The 19145-nt window shown below is 40.9% G+C and overlaps 1 protein-coding gene, 1 long non-coding RNA gene and 1 other non-coding gene across 8 annotated transcripts in view; 1 reads left to right on the top strand and 2 right to left on the bottom strand.

Annotated features, from left to right (window-relative positions):
• Window positions 1-1324: 1324 nt before the first annotated feature.
• On the bottom strand, window positions 1325-15559 carry SAR1A (secretion associated Ras related GTPase 1A). Of its 5 annotated transcripts, none has more exons than XM_036828689.1 (9): window positions 15448-15558; window positions 14998-15058; window positions 12078-12220; window positions 11766-11839; window positions 11513-11632; window positions 11020-11085; window positions 7870-7973; window positions 4939-5070; window positions 1325-3733 (listed from the first exon to the last, which is right to left on the bottom strand). In XM_036828689.1, the coding sequence occupies exons 4-9, from the start codon at window positions 11821-11823 to the stop codon at window positions 3617-3619; spliced, it is 597 nt and encodes a 198-aa protein (XP_036684584.1). In that variant the 5' UTR covers window positions 11824-11839; window positions 12078-12220; window positions 14998-15058; window positions 15448-15558; the 3' UTR covers window positions 1325-3616. The 5 variants fall into 5 exon arrangements, with proteins under 5 accessions (XP_036684584.1, XP_036684583.1, XP_036684582.1 ...); XM_036828688.1 differs by having other exon boundaries at window positions 12082-12220; XM_036828687.1 differs by lacking the exon at window positions 12078-12220.
• Window positions 15560-15715: 156 nt separating this feature from the next.
• LOC118882708 overlaps window positions 15716-19145 on the top strand; it is a 43402-nt gene continuing 39972 nt past the window's right edge. Inside the window, exons 1-3 of one of the 2 annotated variants that reach the window (XR_005016833.1) lie at window positions 15716-15871; window positions 16271-16350; window positions 16448-16548. This is a non-coding gene — a long non-coding RNA (uncharacterized LOC118882708). Of the gene's footprint in view, window positions 15872-16270; window positions 16351-16447; window positions 16549-19145 lie in introns of those variants that run through there. The other variant, XR_005016834.1, reaches the window with a different exon arrangement.
• Window positions 16430-16556, bottom strand: LOC118883188. The gene has a single exon (XR_005016969.1). It is a non-coding gene; the product is annotated as a small nucleolar RNA SNORA27 (small nucleolar RNA).

Below are 19145 nucleotides of genomic sequence, written 5' to 3'. Positions count from 1 at the left end.
CTGTAGTTTGCCATCCCTGCTCTACCCTGACATAAAACATCCTTACTTTTCCGATGAAGTCACCCTGAGGACAGAGGAACACGAACAAGTATGTTTTGGGGGGCTGCAGGATATCCCTGAAGCAGTCACCACAAGCTAGACATTTTATGAAGGTCTGTTTATCACAATGTCAACTAAAGTAATTTTAATAAGATTATTTTAATACATATTTATGTCAGCATTAATGAAAATATTCAATTACTACTTAAATTACATAATCTTTCTGCCTCAAATTTTTGAATAAACTAACACTGCTTGGTGTATCCCAAGCACAACACAGGGTAATGCTCAACGCTCCCAGTGACACAAACCTGTTTGAGAACGGGAAATGATCCCTTAGAGTACGAGGCAGGACTGAAATCAGCAGTCTTCCTATAGCAGGTACTGTCTTCTTTTGGTTCTGTGACACAGACGATGGCTTGATCGCAGTAAAACCTATTAACTATCCAACTTCCTAGCAATTGCTTCTCTCTGGAGTCCAGTGATTCTCCCTTAATGACGCCCAAGCCTCCATCATGAACTGTTTGCATGTTTTTCTGTTTACGGCACATCGCAGTGGAGTCCCAAGTCACAGTCAACAGCCAAGGTGAGACCCCCTAGTGCTGGGCTCATTGACTCAGCCTTTAATTTTCATGTTCCGCTCTGACTCAAATGACACAAACGAACCCATATAAGCGTAAAACCCATGGCATCATTCCACTGTATTTGTTTCAATCTCGATGCCTCCAGTAATTGAATACTCAGTCAAAAAGAACCTGTTGCATTTTGCTTCCCATTCTATTTTATTCCAGTACTTTAGTTTTAGAACTTCATTTGGGTTTTTTAAAAGCAAACCTTCCTACAAGCCTAGTAAATGCACAAGCACAGGTTTCATTCCTTCTATTTTGCCAAATGTAGCATTCAATGGATTCTCTCCAATTTTGTATCAAATGATGAAACACAGCTAAACTGGACCCAGTCCTTGCTAGCACGTTAATAGGAGATTTTGTTCAAAAGTTTGCCATGTCCTTCCTGTTGCAGAAATGACCACCAATCCTGGGACCAGTGCATGTTCCAAGGCTCTCAAACGGTACTAAATTTATTACTTCCAGCGGAATGTGTAAATTGGCCTGGCCTTTCCACCCACACCCCACGCCCCCCCGTAGCAAAGTCTGTCTCTCACACCCATTGTAAATATTTCTTCCCGTAAGTATGGAAGAACTTTTGCCCACCCCCCCCAACAAATGCCATGCTATGTTCATACTCAGAACAAACCAATGCCAAAAAAAAGGAGCAAGATAGCAAATTTGTTTTAACTTTTTATTAAAACGCTTAGGATACAGATTGACTTTCTTTTGTAAATGACTGTTTTACTTTTCCTGAAATAGGACATATATGCACTCTGATAAAACAGAATGAAAAGTCTCAATTCATGGGAGTTCCAGTACAAAGCTCTGATACTGTCAGGAGCCAGGTTCCTCACAGCAGCTTCTTTCATCTATATTTCTGTGGGGCAAGAAATAGACTGCTGCCACTTGATTTTTCAATCCCGACTCTTTCTCCAGTGGCCAAAATAAACCACCTTCACAAAGAGCTGCCCTGTGTAGAATCCACAGTTTTCTAGCTTGCTAAAAAGTGATTAGGGACAATATAAAAAAAAAAAAACCAGAAAACTAACACTGAAGCAATCATACCTCTCGTATCTCTGGATAGAGAAGTATGGGTTACCTTTAGCCAAAGAAAATTAAAAGTATGCAAGTTAACTACCTAGTTCATTCACTGTTAGCTAGATTTGTTCACTTAAGGCTTTAACCCCTTTCCAAACCAGCTATGCTTGCTAATAAATGAAAGGCATGCTCTTCCCAGCTTTATACTTCACTGAGCCTCTGCATTTGGTACCTAGCAGTGAAAAAGTATGCTTTCCCAACAGGTGAGTACTGAAGACTAACACTGGGAAATCCAACTAAAGAACGATACTCTCTCACCCCAGGAATACATTATCCACACCTTCCCCACCCTCACATTAGAAGCAACAATCCACTGAATTTAGTTCAGGCCTCTGCAAATACGCCTCGGCATTACAATTTTCAGTTTTGAGGAAGATACCTCTTATCTTTCGTTAAAGGAAAAATGAATGAAGATATCCTCCCACATGAAGACCATCTCCTATCCCTTCAACCTTTACTACAAGGGTAAAATATTGGTTAAGACCATGAAAATCCAATTTCACACGTGGCATTAGGAAAATGGAATGCTATAAAAATAATCCTCATCACACTACTGGGGATGCTGAGGCTTTTATACCAGGTGCTTACTGACAAGTGATGCTGGCCCAAAAGAACAGCTCGACACAAAGTTCTTGGCTTAGAGTTTCCCCAGATTATTTCTGGACTGGAGAAAGGCAATTTCCTAACACCCCCCACCCCACCCCCAAAAATCTGGAAAAGCTACAGATGTTAAACCTTTAACACCAAAAATAAGTTGATAACCAATAAAAAAATCAGAGCTCATGAAGAGTCCAATAAAGAAACCAAATTCTGAAAGTGGAAATTTTAAAGCCCAATGAGTGAATCTTTCCTAGATTCAAACAAATGCTACAATACCAGATTTTTAAGTTCTCAACTCACAGAATTAAGAGCCCTTAAGCTGTTAACTTCATCCTGTGTGACTCTCCTATCAGAAAAATTTCCCCTAGAATCTGCAAAAATGGCTGAGACACACCTGCAGTGTGTGACAACAAGGGATGTGTTCTCAAGTCTTTCATGAGGCAAAAGTCACTTTTTACAACTGAAAATGAAAAAGGTGCTAGAGGGAAATGAAATTTCACAACTGCATAAAAGTAAAGACTGGCTGAAATTTGTAACTTTATGAGTAAAAATAATAGCAATAACCCACTCTACAATTAACTCCTCCGCAGTCAACAATCTGCTATGCATGCTGGGATGAGGAATGACGGTAGCCCGAGACTGTGGGAACTGGCCTCAACTGCAAGGCCGGGGTTCTGCCCTTTCCTAGTGCTCAGTGCACAAGGTGGTGCCACCTACTACAAGGCAGTTAGGGAGATGGGAGCCTCTCTCACCAGCCTGCTGTTCATTTGACTGAGCTCTGGCCTCCAACGTGTATCTGTGCATAATTTTATGAAGTATCTAAATGCCATTCACTAGTTAAAAAAAAAAAGAAGCAAACTCTGGACCAAGTAAATTGTGAACTCAAAAAGTTATTAGGAGGGTCACCAATTACACTAATAACACTTTCTTTAAAAATAGAATCACTTTCTTTTGAAATCAACCACAGTGGTGAGACGTGTTTTTCTTTCCAGGTGCTCCATGATGGCACACAGCTCTACCCGGCAAATCCTGCCACTTCCAAGTCCCGGGGTGCTGACCTGCACCAGCACGTGGGGCAGCGTTACCTCCCAACAGTGTGGAGAAGAGCACATGTCACCACTGGGCGATGAGAGAGCTGACAGAGACTCTTGGCTTCTCAACGCCAGACATGGTCGGAGAGCTTTCCTTGTTCTATTAGAAAAGTTCATGAGGAAGCTGTGAATAGGATCAGTCCAGAGAAGTAAAACTCTTTTATTTTCACTGTCCAAACATCAGTCAATATACTGGGAGAGCCAACGGAAGCCCTCGCCATAGCCTTGCCTCTTGAGCACACTGCACATGAACACTTCCATGGGGCGGGCGTTCAGCTCCTTCAGGGTCACATTCCCCTAGGGGAGGCAAAATCAGGAAAGGTCCATTAGCGTCTCCACGTGGAAAAGCTTGAAAGGTGACAACAAAAATCACTTTCTCTGTCCCTCAAAAGCAAATCTGAGTAGGGATTAATTACAGAAATGTGGTCAAGGCCATTGGGGTTTGTGCTTTCAGGACAGGTAAGCAGCACAGTCCTATTACCAGGTTCTCCCTCTCACTGTGAAGAGCCTTTGCTTTGAACACACCAACATGCATCTGGAAAGCTATGGCAGCAAACCAAGAAAAAGGCCACTGGGACCCACAGAACCAGCAGGCTCTTTCATGGACAAAAGAAGTCCAGGACGTCTCAGAAATAAGGACATCCTCATTAACACAAGCATTCAGAAATATACACTAATGACAGGTTACATTAAGAAAATTAAAAATTCATGTGCATGTAAGAGGGAAAACTTAATTAAAGGAAGCATTTCTAGAAAGAACTAGATAACCAAGAAGAGGCAAGACTAAGGAGCCATGCAAAAAAGTCACGAAGTTAAAGATCCCAGAAAAGGGCATTTTAAAAAATTAAATATGCCAAAACCCCAAGCTCAAAAGACCAGGATTCCTGTAATTATGGCCGATCTAGATTTTTCTCTCCCAAGCATACTTTTCTGCAACAGGGTTCTCCTTCCTACTGGAAACAGCATAACCTACTGACCTGGAAGACTTGGGTTCTATTCCTGATTTCATCACTGACTTGCTGTGTAGACCTGAGCCAATAACTCTCAGAGTTTCCTCATCTTCAAAATAGGGGTAACAGTCCTACCTCTTTCAGCAAGGAGCACTGAGGATAACCCAGTGCTCTGATTTCAATGCTTGGAAAGTGATATAAATGATCACTCTTCATAACCTGAAATTTCCAGTGGAAAAAAATTTCTGGCTAAGGAGGCTTTCAAAATTGATTTCTCAGAACTGGATTTGAAAGACAGAAAATTCTTAAAATGACAAGTTTGCTTTTTCTACCATTTCCTTCATCCTTATATACCCGAGGAAACTCTCATTAGAAAACAGTTAAAAAAAGAACACGCTCCTGCCTTCAGAGAGTCTACAAATCACCTCTAGTTAAACAAATACTAAGCCCAGTTACTTTTGAAAGACAAGTAAAATCTAGATAGTACAACATGAATGTTTCACAAGCTGTGAATTTCCATTATAATATGTCCCCTGAAGATTTTTCTCTTGCCTTTCCTGTGGTCTGTCCATAAAGCCCAAATATCTCACGGAGTTTTTCTTCACTGATTGCATCTGTTCTGTCAATTTTGTTACCCAAGATAAGGATTGGCACGTTGGATATTGTTTCATCAGTCATTAAAGCCTAAAGACAAGATAAAAAAATGAGTTGAGTGAGGAATCTATAAAAGCCCACCAAATAATGAAAACAACTTTGACTTTCACTTGTCTATAAGGTATCAAATGTAAAGTGAAAATCTGACCATATTTATACCTGAGTGATTAACTAAAAGTTAATCTTGACATTATAGCCCCTAAAAATTACCTTGACATTAGTTAGAAATCCCCTAACAGCTTCAAAACAATTATAATGTAAAGCTGTGTCTATCTGCAAGGCAGCAAAACTGCCCAACCTTAACTCTGAGCTAAATCACTCAGCCACAGGCCATCCTCAGCTCTCCCCTGAGCACTGTCCTAGAAGAACAAAGCTCTGGCTACAGAGCCTCAAAGATGACTACCGGAGTCCCCAGATATCCACTAGATGCCCCATGTGTGCAAAGCACTATCTCCGACACTGAGAGGAAGACAAAAGGAAAGGTAAGACATATCCCTGGCTCAAGAAATCCTCACTCTATATTCATCTGTCAGCAAAGTAAGGCAAGTGGATGATTAAGTGTCGCAATGAATAGGAAGAGAATATAAATACTAAAAGACATTCAGGAAAATAAAATGGCAATGTGGGCTTGAGGAAAGTCTTAGCAAAGATGTGGAAACAAAACTGGACTCTGAAGGAGGGGCAGGGTGTGGATAGGCAGAATCCAAAGAAGGAAGAATATAAGCAATGGCTTTACGGCAGGAAAAGAATTCAGGAAGCCACATGGAGTATCACCTGGCTGGATTAAAGCATTTATGGTGACATGTGTTGACAGAGTAAATGGGTTGGGAAGGGATGACAAGCATTAGGGTGCCAGTCTGAGAAGTCAGCTACAATAGATCCCAAAGACCCCAAATCCAGAAATTATTAGATAGAATCTACACTTTTAGTACAATGAATTTGCAAATAGTATCTACCTGTGGTGCTCAGGTAAGGGATGATGATCTAGCCTAAGCTAGCAGCAGGTAATGAATAGTGCAGCAGGCATTCTGGAGAAAGAAGTGAAGAGACTGATATCTAAATGATAAGACAGACAACACAGGATTCGAAGCTGGCAGAGATTTCAAGCCTGGGAATCTATTTCACTGACAGGAAAAGCTAGGAAAGAAGAGCAGAGTTGAAGAGAAACCTACTTTGAACATCTCAAGTTCCAGGAAATGTTATACAAAATCAGAGTAAGAATGTCATTCATTCATTAAATACTAACAAAGTGCGTATTATGTGCCCGAGGCTTTACTAGGTACAGGGGTTTCACAAAGAAATAAGACAAGGTCCCTAGCATCTAAGTTCACAGTCCGATGGGAGAGACCTAAAAGAAAATCAGCAAAGACAACAGACACTGATAAGATGGAGAGTTTAACAGTCTGAGAGGTCAGAGAAGGCTTCCCAGAAGCAGTCATACCTGAACTCTGAAATCTCTTAAAAGGACATTTAGAAATTTACCAGCAAAAGGGGGTAAGGGTCAGGTGAGAAAACCAGGCAGAGACAGTTACTTCTGCATACGCAAGGGAGAACAAGTTGTTATCTATGTTTGGAATGTAGTTCAAGGTAGGCAATAGAGAGAAAAGCTGAAGAAATAAACGAGGAAAGATCAAGAAAGATCTTACGTGCTAAGCAAAAGATCTGTGGATTTTATCCCCAAAGTGGTAAGAGATCTATTCAAGGATATTAAGTAGGGCAAAGAAGTCTGAGTAAGTTCCTTCCAGAATTATAGTATTTGGCAGGGTGGTGGTGGAATCTACAGTAATTCACTGCATGTCCACGTAGATGAGGGAAAATGAACAGTTCCATTCTGGGAAAACAGAAAAAAATGGTAGGTAGAGTTTCTAATAAGTAGCACTATGTATGAGGCTGGAGCACAAGAGAGGTTTAACAAGAGAAATCCGTCTGGGGGTCACTGGCATGTGGGTTGCAGATGAAGGAATGGGAGAAGCCTGGACTAGCCTGGGAAAGCACCAAGATTTAAGGGCTAAGCAGGGGAACAGGTGCTTGTGAAAGACTCTGAGAAGTATCAGCCAGAGAGAAAGCACCAACACCAAGAATGTAAAGGGGAGTTTAGAGAGAGAATGACCAGTGCCAAGGGGTCAAGTAAGGGAAGGACTGCCCTGTAGGCGATTCTCCATGAGACTAGAGCTTCAACAAACATACTTAAACCTGAGAGGTTCAAATTGCCAGGAACAAAAATGCAGAGACAGTTGTAAATGAAAGAGAAGAGGCACAGGGTAACACAGTAGGCATTACAAAGGCAACATTACAGAAGTTATCAAGCCAAGAAAATGCAATGCTGAGAAAGGAAAAAACCTGAGGTGAGTCCTAGTTAGTATCAAACACTGCACGTGACTGAAACTGAAGACAGAACAGACTATTAAGATCTGACAAGTCACTCAGTGCAAGAGTGGGCAGGCACAACCTGAGAACACAGATTCAAAAACGCAAAGAACACTAATAGCTCCTTTAAGGTTTCACTATGCCAACACTTCATAAACAGTAAACATATGTGATATGTGAAAGGGAAAGACATTAATTATGCTGGGAAAACAGGCATTAACTGAGGAGTGTCCTGAGCAAACTGCACAAAGAGTCACCCTATGACAGATATAAGCAAAGTTAATTTACTCCTGTTCGAGCCAAGTTTCCTCAGAGCATCGAAAAGCAATGTCTTAGATTTTAAAACACTTTCTTCCTGTAACTAGGACTTTTACCAAATGTTAACTGGAATGATTAAGTATTAGCACTACTGAGCTGTATTTCTTAAACAGAGGCAAAGAAAGGAAAAAAATATAAACATACATTAAGCTCAACTTTGGATTCCATGAGTCGAGGATGATCTGCACAGTCCACCAGAAAGACAATCCCATTAATTGCGGGGAGATAATTTTTCCAAACTCGACGGGCTAAAAGACAAAGTTTGCAGTTGCATCAATTTAAAAACATATATACTGAAAATGAATAACCTAATGGTCTATAAAGTAGACAAATCCTGGCCAGGTTTCAATAGCATTAGACTCTGTATAGATTCTCCAAGTCCTAGCCAGTATTAAGTCAGACAGAGGATATAAACTGATGGTCCATGAACTGAATCTGATGTTTTAAAATCTGAAAATCAGGGTTTTCTGCCTGACTTTCTGAAAAAGTACAACATCTGGCAATCCCATGCCTACCTATCCACATGCTGGATGGATAATAATCAGCTGGAACTGAGTGGTGGCTACCCTTTTAGATGAGGTCTCAGTTCTTCAGTCTGAAAAAGTTACCACCACTCCCTACTTACTCCCAATTTCACTCACTTAAATGACCTACCTCACCCCTGGAGCCATTTTAGTTTGCAACCTCTGAGTTAAAATATCAGGATGCAAATTACTTTTCAATATAACTTCCGTCCCAAGTACCCAATGTGTTCCTAAGTAACCAATGTGTAAGCGTACTGACACATTCATCCACGCAGCCCATAGGGAGACTAGGCTTGACAGGTGGTTGAAGTTCCCAGGCCAATTACCTCAGTTTCCTTATTTAACCCAGTGTGCCCTATAAATTTTATTTTTTTGTTTATGACATGAAGTGATAATGGTCTGGGAAGTAATGCTTTAATTGTATTATAATTTCTAAGCCATTCAGTTCTGGTCCTTTCAATGGGATGATTAAGGAAGCATCTCTAGGTGTCTAAAATCATCAAACATTTAACAATGGTTACCTCTGAAGAGTGGGACTGGGAAGGGGAGGTCGGGGAATTTCACTTTTACCTCCCATATTTGAATACTGATTGTATACTGAATTTGTGACATTGAGCCTGGACTACCTGCGTAAGTTAAAAATTTTTAAGTTATATCAAAAAAAAAAAAAGGAAACCTCCAAATGTATAGCATTTTAGTAATTTGTGTAAAATGGTGGCTAGGTTATTATGAAAAAGTGTTTCTGTTAAGTAAATTTTCCTCAAACAAAACAAAACTATGTACAGATTTTTCTTGACTAACAATGGGGTTATGTCCCGATAAATCAATTGTAAATTGAAAATCTCGTAAGTCAAAAATGCATTTAATACACCTACCAGAGCTTAGCCTAGCCTACCTTAAAAGTGCTCAGAACACTTACATCAGCCTATGGTTGGGCAAAATCAAGTAACACAAAACCTATTTTATAATGTGTTGAATCCCTCACGTAATTTATTGAACATCGTACTGAAAGTGGAAAACAGAATGGTTGCATCGGTGCAGAATGTTTGTAAGTATATCAGTTGTTTACCCTCGGGATCACATGGCTGACTGGGAGCTGCCCCGCATGATGAGAGACTATGTATGGTACAATACTATACGTGGTTAGCCTGGGAAAAGATCAAAATTCAAAATCTGAAGTACAGTTTCTACTAAATACGTATCACTTTTGCATCACCATAAAGTCAAAAAATCTTAAGTTGAACCATCATTAAGTTGGGGACCATCTGTACATAAACGCATTTCCCTTCTCTATCAAAACCTGAAAGCTAAATTTATCACACCAAATAATACACAATTCCCAGTTCAGGTGTCTAAGAACACCTACTCCTTCTGCATTCTCCAGATGGTCTCAGTTCAGCTTATAACCGCGTTATCTCTGAATTTAAATTTGTAAGTAGTTACAAATACTTTTGAAAGAAGCAGAAAAGACACCATACACCCATCCCTACCCAAATGGAAATAATACAAGCTCATTACAGAAAAAAAGGAAGCAAGATAATCTATAATCCTCCATCAATACACAGCCACTACTAATGTTTCTGTATATTTTCTTTCAATCTTCCTTCTGTATAGGTATTTTATGTGATGGTGAGCATACTACATAAATGATTTTGTAGGATGTAAATAATAAATGAATAAATGTAATTATACGTTAATGAAATCACTGACTATAAAATTATTTGGATCTCTTCTCAGCCTTCTAGCTAAAATTATCTGACTTTACATTTACAATTACCAATATTCTATTTTTTTAAAAACTATACTTTAAAAAAAACTGTATTAGATTCAACCTAATAACATAATGCTCCAAAAGGAGACATCTCAACTCAATTTAATAACAAATGAGTAAACCTGACAGAATCTCAATAGGTTCTTTCTTCTACCTTCCCAGAACATTTATTCCCACATCTTAAATGTTTTACTCCTAAGCCTAGAGTCTTGCCAAATGTAAAGTGGGCATTGATCGGATAAAGATGCCCCATTCTGCATATCTCCAAAACACCTGACAAGAACTGGGAACCAAATGGAGAGCAAGAAGGCAGAAGAAAATGTTCCACCAACTGCCCCAAATGGGGAGAGTATACAAAAAATCAATTCAGATCACGGTGGTCACAAATAGTCACTGTATTCTTTTTGCTTTTATTTTTACTTCTGACAAATTTAAAATTACTTACAAATAACTTAATTTCCGACATACTTTAACTCCATTGAATAACTGATACAAGAAAGACATGATTAAATTCAATATGTGATATTGTAATGGATCTTGCATAAGAGGAAAAATGCTATAAAAGAGATTATTAGAACAAATGACAAAAAAAGGGAATATACACTATAGAGTAGACAAATAAAGCTTCCTGGGTCTGATAATTATTATGATTATATAAGGGAATATTCTTGTTATTAGGAAACCTGCATTAAAGTATTTAAGGAGTAAAAGAACATGATGAACTCACAAAAGGGTCAAGAAAAATAAATATTAATGTGTATTACACAGAGAGGGAGACTAATAAACTTGGGCAAAACTTATAAAGGAGGGGAGTTCTCTGTATTATTTATGCAACTTTTGGCCAAGTTTGAAATTACTTAAAAATAATAAGTGAATAAAACAACTTCATTAAATAAGATCTCAAGCAATTTAAAAGGTATATATGACACACTGCTTTAAAAAAGAAGGGGAACAAAATGAACCAGAAGTCAACCACCCTTCCACTGAATCATCTCTTACCTTGCTCATGCCCACCAAGATCAAAAGTTGTAAAAGTCATTCCAGCAATTGTCAGCTCTTCTGATGCTGAAAAATAAAGGAAGGAAATAAACTTCTCCATCCAACAAGGCCCAACTACCAGTATTCTAATCCAATACAAATGCAAAACCTAATGAAGCTTTCACTATGTAAAGAAAAGGATACAAGGGTGAAAACACTCTTAAATAATTCTAACAAGCCAAGTCTCTTTTCCTCCAAGGTGTTTGCTGCTCCTTAGAAGTAGATATGGGAGATGTGTCCCATTGCAGGACTAGTGAGAACAGATAGTGACAAAGTTCCAGAGGTTTGGATTTATGGGTGTTTGACCTGAGTGTGTCCTATAAGGAATTTTTTTCAAGTAAGCTGTCTTTTGGGGCTTCAGTTAATAACAGAACTGAATCAACTTGGGATTCATCCTACAGCCCTGACACTGACCCTCAAATATCAAAAGGTCACCAGGTATTTTCAAACCTACTCGGATGTAATGTTGGAACATGTTGGCCCAATCTGTCATCTTTGAGCATGTGTAGAAGAGTGGTTTTGCCTGCATTGTCCAAACCCAAGAATACAAGTTTTCCAGATTTCTTGTAGAGTCCTAAAAAAGAAAAAAAAAAAGTTAACTTAATGTGCTCTCTACACACCAAAGCCTACTTGTATCAACATTTAAATGGTTACAGGAAATACACATAGTTTGAAACCTATGATATATTTCAAGGAAATGGCTTTACCTAGGAACTGGAGCACACTGCTGAAGCCATTGTAGAGCCACTCAAAGATGAAAGACATTATTAATGCTTACTACCTGTATAAAATAGGAAAGCAGCAAACATTAGCTTTCTGAATGCTAGTATATTTCTGGAGAAGTTAACTCTCATTTGCTGGCCCTGATGCATGTTTACAGTCCCATGTTTTGAGGCATAAGAAAACAAAGGATTGTGCACTCTGGAGGGAAGTCTCTGGGGTCCTCAGATCTGCACAAACTTCTGGTTTTCTAAGTTTTCAATCTATGATACTCAGAAGACTAGGAGTTAAAGATATACTTTCCTCTTTTACTGTGTGATTCACTCCTCCAGGCAGCTGCTCATTCGCATTCCCTAGATACACCACTGCTGTCTACCAGTTAGCAAAACTTCTAGGAAATCAGCCCCATCAATAATCTGGATCAAACTGTCACACTGATGAACTAAGTAGAAAATAAGAATAAAGGCATATTAACCTGAATGAAAAGCATATTAACCCATCCTTGCAAACAACTCTAAAAAACAAGGTTACCAAAATCCTACTAGCTGGCACAATTTGCACTGCTCCATTTACCAATGCTATCTCTTCTTAATATTTGTTTAACCCCTCTTATAATATGTATCTCAACTTAAAAAAAGATGATATCACTATAATGGAGAGCCATGAAGAGATAAGAGAATCCGATCATAATGTGAATAATCAAGACCCACCTAACCCATTTTACAAATATGGACTTTCTTAAAATAAGAATACTCATTCAGGGCATAGAGGTAGGTTCCTAGACAAGTACATACCTCAATACTGATATTAACACCACTTTTTCTACTGTTTCCCATAAGCCTAGACAATACAGATGATGACCTGAAGCTCCTAAAAGGTCTACATACACTGGGGAATAAGCAAGAGGACCTCTGAATGTTAAGAGGGTAAGATCTAGAGCCAATGGTGGGTGTTAAGGTCTCTCAGAGTCAGCATGTCCTGATCACACTGAACTTCTGTCTCAATATCTCAGATTTGGTGCAGAAAAAAGAATGATCCCCCATTTTCACTCCTCTCCATCAGCAAGAACACCTGAACACAAGGTGGCCAACTGCTATCAAACAAATTTGCTTAAGTTTTGTTTTTTTAAAAAAGTAAACAGAAGTTTACTGTAAAAGGGTTAGCCACAAAAACCCACCTATATTCTTCATTCAAAGAATGCTAGATGAAGAAGAAATTGAAAAATGGAGACAGTATGTGTTAATTTTCTTTTTCATCCAATTACTGCGTTTTTTTAAAATCAGCCCTGTGGCCTGACATGTAAACTTTAGGGACTGCTTTAATGCTTATCTTCTATGGCTCTTACCATAGAAGGGCCAAATGAAGCTTGGGTGTTTGGGTGGGGTGGAGACTGAAGGAAAAAGCTTTTATAAAAAGATCCTAGGACTTCCCCAGTGGTCCAGTGGTTAAGACTCCGTACTTCCACTGCAGGGGCACGGGTTCAATCCCCGTTCAGGGAAATTCTGCATGCTGCGCAGTGCGGCCAAAAAAAAGGATACTAAATAAGGTTTTTTTCCCCTCTTCAGTAACATCAAAATATATTTTGGCAGAAAAACCAAATTTAGTATGTTAAATAATAGTTTTGTCTGGAAACTTTGTCTCTACTTTAAGAAGTCCAATGACTTAAGTATACTTACAAAGTTCCTGTGCTTAAGTTTCCACTGTAGGTTAAGTAAAAGAACAATGTGCCTCTCCTCTGCAATCCCACCAAACCAGTCATCCTTCCCTATTTTCTCCATCTACCACTTGGAGAAGCAGGGCTCACCTTTAGAGAGCACCTCTCATTAAGGTCACTCCCAATGATTACAACTTTAAAACCCAACACTTATATATTCATTTATACTACACTGGTTTGCAGTCATTACTTTCTAGATAGTCTGTAAAGTTTTACTACATCATTTTAGAAGTATTCCCAACTAGATAAATTCTCCCAACGTGACAAGGGGAAAAGCCCATTTTAGGGAATTTTTCACAGTTAACTGAACTACTTTGACTTTCCAATTTATTTTCCCTTGACATCCCTGCTTTAAAAGTCCCATAATTCTTCCCTCCAAAATGATCTATGGAAAGTACTTGAAGAAACTCTTCAGGTGATGTTAAAAAATAATAAAGCCCCTTACTGGACCCAAAGAGTTGCACTGTATTGTTACCCAAAGTTAAGGAAATGTCTCTGATGGCTCCTCCATCCTTGAGATCTTAGGCTTTGTACCCCCTCGTGAGTAGTTTTTCAGTTTATACAGTGCCTGCACATATATCTCATTTCAGCCTCACACCAACCCTATAAGGTAGAAATCCTTAGCCTCATTTAACAAGACGAGGATGCTGATGGTCCTAGATTAGCTAGCTTAACCAAGACTGCTCAGCTGAAAAAGTAACAATGCCAGGACTTAAACCCTCCTCTTTTAATGCCAAAGCCAAAGCTCTTCCTGTTAATATCACATAAAATTCCAACGCAAATCACAAAACTGCTTTATAAAAACATAAAGCTTCCTTTAACCACCAACTACACAGATGATAATCTACTGTTTTCTTCCTTACAACTCATCACAACTTCTGAACGATATGTTAATAACTAGCATTTTATTCCTTTTCTATCCTTGATCCACTTTACCACCTTATGGCACCTTATGGCAAATTAGACTACAATCTAAGGGCTCTAACTACCAACAAAAGCACTGCCAACGTACTTAAAACTAACATTTGCAAATTTCAGGACTGACTGATTCAAATAAATAAAAAGGAGGAGCACTAGACTGACAATTACCAATAAAAAATCTATGCATCACTTCTTATACATATTCATTACTTCTTATTCATGCTCAGAGCAACTTGAAGACACCGTTTCAGACAGATCTGGGGGTAGCAAGCCGCTGGTTTTTAGCTAAGAAACTCTGCTTGGCTGCAGGGTAAACGTCAAAGGTCAGCCCCATTGCAAAACTCTGTAAAGCCCCCTGTCACAACCTAAGCAGATGCACCGCGGTAAAGGAGAAAAGACGAGAACAAGGGAGAATACTAACAGAGATTTTTTTCCATGCACTGAAGAGAGAGGGGAAAAAAGGGTAAGTGGAAGAAGAAAACACGGGGTTCGACCCAGGACAGCAGCAGATGATAACACACAGCTGAAGTGGGGGTGGGGAGAGCCCTGGACTAGGAGCCAGGAGATCTGGTTCGAACGCTCACACTTGCTATCTGCGGGGCCTTGGGCAATTCACTGTGCCTCAACGAGCCTTAGTCCCCGAATCTGTAAAAAAAAAAACAAAACAAAAAGGATAATCATCAAGGACTTCAATCCACCCCACCGAGGGCTGAGGCTCATCTGAGACAGGGGATGTGAAGCCTATTCGTAAACCGGAGCGCACGGTACCGACAGGAAAACTGTTATCCTGCAGCTGCAAGACCCCCGAGCGGAATGCTATGGACCCGATACCCGAGAGGCCGGCAGGGGACCGAGCAGACCCGGCCAAGCCGGCCCGTCCCCGCCCAGAATGAGTCCCGCGGCCCCACAGAACCGCCTGCGTGTCACTTCCCCCCCACAAACCCGCCTGCGCCGGCCTCCGCCCCGACCCTCTCCACCGGCCACCCCATCCCCTCCGGCCCCGGCTTCCTCCTTCGCCGCGGCCCCCGACTCACGGCCTAAGGGGCTCCTCCGGCGGCGGCAGGCGGCTTGGACCCTCCCTCAGAGAACAGAGCCCAGAAGCACCCGGGACCGCCACCTACTCGCCGGATATACGTCACACCCCCTCCCCCGGGACTTCCGGGCGCGTGCTCGCCCCCGCCCCTTCGCAGCGTCACGGCGCTCTGACACCCGGTGCCGCCCTACCAGCGACTGGGACCGCGGAGGGGCGGGCCTCAGGCGAGACGAAGGCTCTCGGGGGCGGGCCTGACTTGGCCCCGTCTCCTTCCGTAGGGAGTGCGGGATCCGCGAGACGTGGCAGCGCCAAGGCACGGAGGGTGGGGGCATCATCCTGGAGTCTCGCGGGGGACCTAGACGGCTTCAAATCCGACCGAGTGCGTTCCCAGACGCTGGGGGAAAATCAGAAGTGGCGACCAGCCGGTAGGTAGGTTCTCGGAAGGAAGAGTTGACCTCAGAGCCCTCGACCTAAGATGGATCCCAGCGAGCTTCTGCGTTAAATCGCAGTTCCCTGGGATAGACTGTTTTCTAGAAGAACAGCTAATATTCATTGAGTACTTATGTTCCAGTGCACTGAGTACTTTGCAGGCCTCATTTCATTTGACCCTTTCATTACGGCCCTGTGAAGCAGATACTATTGTTATCCCCAGTTTACAAATGAGAGAACCAAAGTTCAGAATACTGTGGTAACCAAGCCCGAGTTCATACCCTAGGAAGTGGCAAATCACTTCCAAACCAAATCATTGGTTCCTTCACCTGCATTTTCTCATTTAATTCTGAGGACAGCCCTCTGAGATTGGTATTATTACTCAGATTTTACAGATAAGAAAACTGAGTCAAATGGAAAGATGAATGATGCTTTTGGATGGGAAGACTCAGTATCATAAAGATCTCAATTTTCTGTAAGTAAAATTACAAATTTAACATGATTCCTATAAAAGAACTAATAGGATTAATTATTATGTGTGTGTTTTTATTACAATTTGTTTCCTTTGACAGGTTATGAGACAAACACCCCGTTTACTTGAGTTTTAAAAGGGTATTTCCTTTGCCCCACTTGAATGACCAATAAAGACATAAGTCCAGTTGGCAAAGTGAAAGGGGAGTGTTATGTGTGTGTTTTTTAAACTACCCTGTTTGTTCCTAAAATTCAAATGGAAAAATAAACAAGAATAGTCACAAAACAGGCTCTGAAGAAGAAGAACAACGAGAGGGATATAGCACTATCAGATATTAAAACATTATAGATCCTCAGTAATTAAAACAGTTTGGTACTAGTGCACAAAAAGGCACACAAACCAATGAAACGAAGTACAGATATAAACTCAAATACATGCAGAAATAAAATTAAAGTGGCACCTGGGTAGGGGGAGGGATAAACTGGGAGATTGGGATTGACATATACACACTACTATATATAAAATAGATAACTAATAAGGACCTACTGTATAGCACAGGGAACTCTACTCAATACTCTGTAATGACCTATATGGGAATAGAATCTAAAAAAGAGAGGATACATGTGTATATATAACTGATTCACTTTGCTGTACAGCAGAAACTAACACAGCATTGTAAATCAACTATATTCCAATAAAAGTTAATTTTATTTATTTTTTTATTTTTTGCCCATGCTGCGTGGCATGTGGGATCTTAGTTCCTCAGCCAGGGATCGAAGCTGCGCCCCCTGCATCGGAAGCAAGGAGTCTTAACCACTGGACCACCGGGGAAGTCCCCAAAAGTTAATTTTAAACAATAAAATTTTAAAAAGATAAAATGGCACCTGGCAACTCCAACAGTACTCAGAGGGGGCTGGATAGGCAAGCTCACCACCTTCCCCCTCCTTTCATCCTGTGAGTCTTCTGCATTGAGTGTGAATCCCGCCCAGACACATTTGAAAGGGGTCGGGCTATGTTCTGAGGCCTCTCACCAGCTTTGACTAAACCAGGGGAACTATGTCCAGAGGGCTTGGAACCCCGGTGTGCACACCTGGAGGCACAAATTGGCCCCGTTGCAAGTTAATGGTGCAAGTTAATGCGTTGGACTACCGGGCCTTGTTAGAAGCCTGGCTGTAAGGTAAGAGGCTTCCAAACCACAAGGATGATTTGGGGGACTCAGGAGGAAGGAGGGAGCACATAGGCAGATTCTCAGGAGAGCTGCAAACTTCACTTACCAGCTGGGCAGCCTTGGTCAAGTTGACAAATGCCCCAAACCACAGTGTACCCACCTCTAAAATGGGTGAAAGAGGCATTGTTGTGCACGTAAGCAATTTTTTCAGAGTACGTTTTCAAGAAGTGTTTCAATTATGTGCTTAAAATAAATAAATAATAAAAGGGTTGGGACAGTTGGGTTGTCAAGAAAACGTAAAAGTTGAATTTATAAGTCACATGCCACACCAAGTAAGTTCCAAATGATTCAAAGATATATATGTTTAAAAATGACACCCTAAAAGTACTAGAAAAGTAGAAAAAAAAGCATGGATGAATTCCTTATAATCCTGGAATAGAGAAGGCCTTTCTGGCTATGATTGAAAATCCAGAAGCCATAAAAGAAAAGATTGATAAATTTAACCACAGAAAAATAAAAATATTTTATATGGCAAAACAGCAATAGTGATGACACCGTAAACTCAAGACAGATGACAAGAAAAAATATGTGTAATCACATCATAGGCAAGTGAAAAATTAATATGAAAAAGACTGTTGTTAAAAAAAATAGGCAAGGAGAGAATCAGATGATTATCAGGAAAGGAAATACATGGCTCTTAATCATAATAAACTCAGAAATATAATAGATACAGAAAATAACAAAAGTTAATAAATTTTTTTTAATTAATTAATTAATTTATTTATTTTTGGGTGTGTTGGGTCTTCGTTTCTGTGTGAGGGCTTTCTCTAGTTGTGGTGAGTGGGGGGCCACTCTTCATCGCGGTGCGCGGGCCTCTCACTGTCGCGGCCTCTCTTGTTGCGGAGCACAGGCTCCAGACGCGCAGGCTCAGTAGTTGTGGCTCACGGGCCTAATTGCTCCGCGGCATGTGGGATCTTCCCAGACCAGGGCTCGAACCCGTGTCCCCTGCATTGGCAGGCAGATTCTCAACCACTGCGCCACCAGGGAAGCCCCCAAAAGTTAATAAATTTAAAGCTCACTGAGATACCATTTTCACCCATCAGGTTGGCAAAAGTCGACCTGTTTATTGGTGGCGAGGCTGTTGTAGAGAGTAGTCAAGGAAGGCCCCACCAAGGTGCCATTTGGACAGGACCTGAAGGACATCTGGGGGTAAAATGTTCCAGGCTGACAGCACAGCATGTGCAGAGGCCTCAAGGAGGAGTGTTCATGGCAGGTTCCAGGAACAGCTGGGAGGCCAGCATAGCCAGGCAGGGTGAAAAGGGAAGTAGTAGCAGGAGGTGAGGTGGGAAAGGTGTGGGGTAGGTGGTTAAGAATTGGGAAAGTTCTGAGACTTTACCTAATGAGTTAGCCAGGCACACTTCCATGGATACTGGCAAACACGAGACTCCTGGGGCAGAGACAAAGGATTTTATCAAGCAAAGCATGAGCTTCATGTTTGTGTATTTTGCACTTGCCCCCCGACAAGTCCTCTGGGGTGATGCAGAGCAGCCCAGGTGGATGCTGCCCATAGAGTGGATTTGCATCACAGCTGAAGAACCCAGAGCTTAAGGAACGCCAGTCTTTCATAATA

This window comes from Balaenoptera musculus, chromosome 16 (genome assembly GCF_009873245.2).
Source record: "Balaenoptera musculus isolate JJ_BM4_2016_0621 chromosome 16, mBalMus1.pri.v3, whole genome shotgun sequence".
NCBI lineage: Eukaryota > Metazoa > Chordata > Mammalia > Artiodactyla > Balaenopteridae > Balaenoptera > Balaenoptera musculus.
This window is presented reverse-complemented; position numbering and strand designations above follow the sequence as displayed.

Bases quoted from the DNA above. Each gene is read 5' to 3' on its own strand.
- SAR1A (XM_036828690.1), bottom strand. From the start codon at position 11,823: ATGTCTTTCATCTTTGAGTGGCTCTACAATGGCTTCAGCAGTGTGCTC. The intron at 11,633-11,765 runs GTAAAGCCATTT...TTTCTTTTTTAG, and splicing joins CAGTGTGCTCCAGTTCCTAG to GACTCTACAAGAAATCTGGA. The intron at 11,086-11,512 runs GTAGGTTTGAAA...TTTATTTTTCAG, and splicing joins TGTTCCAACATTACATCCGA to CATCAGAAGAGCTGACAATT.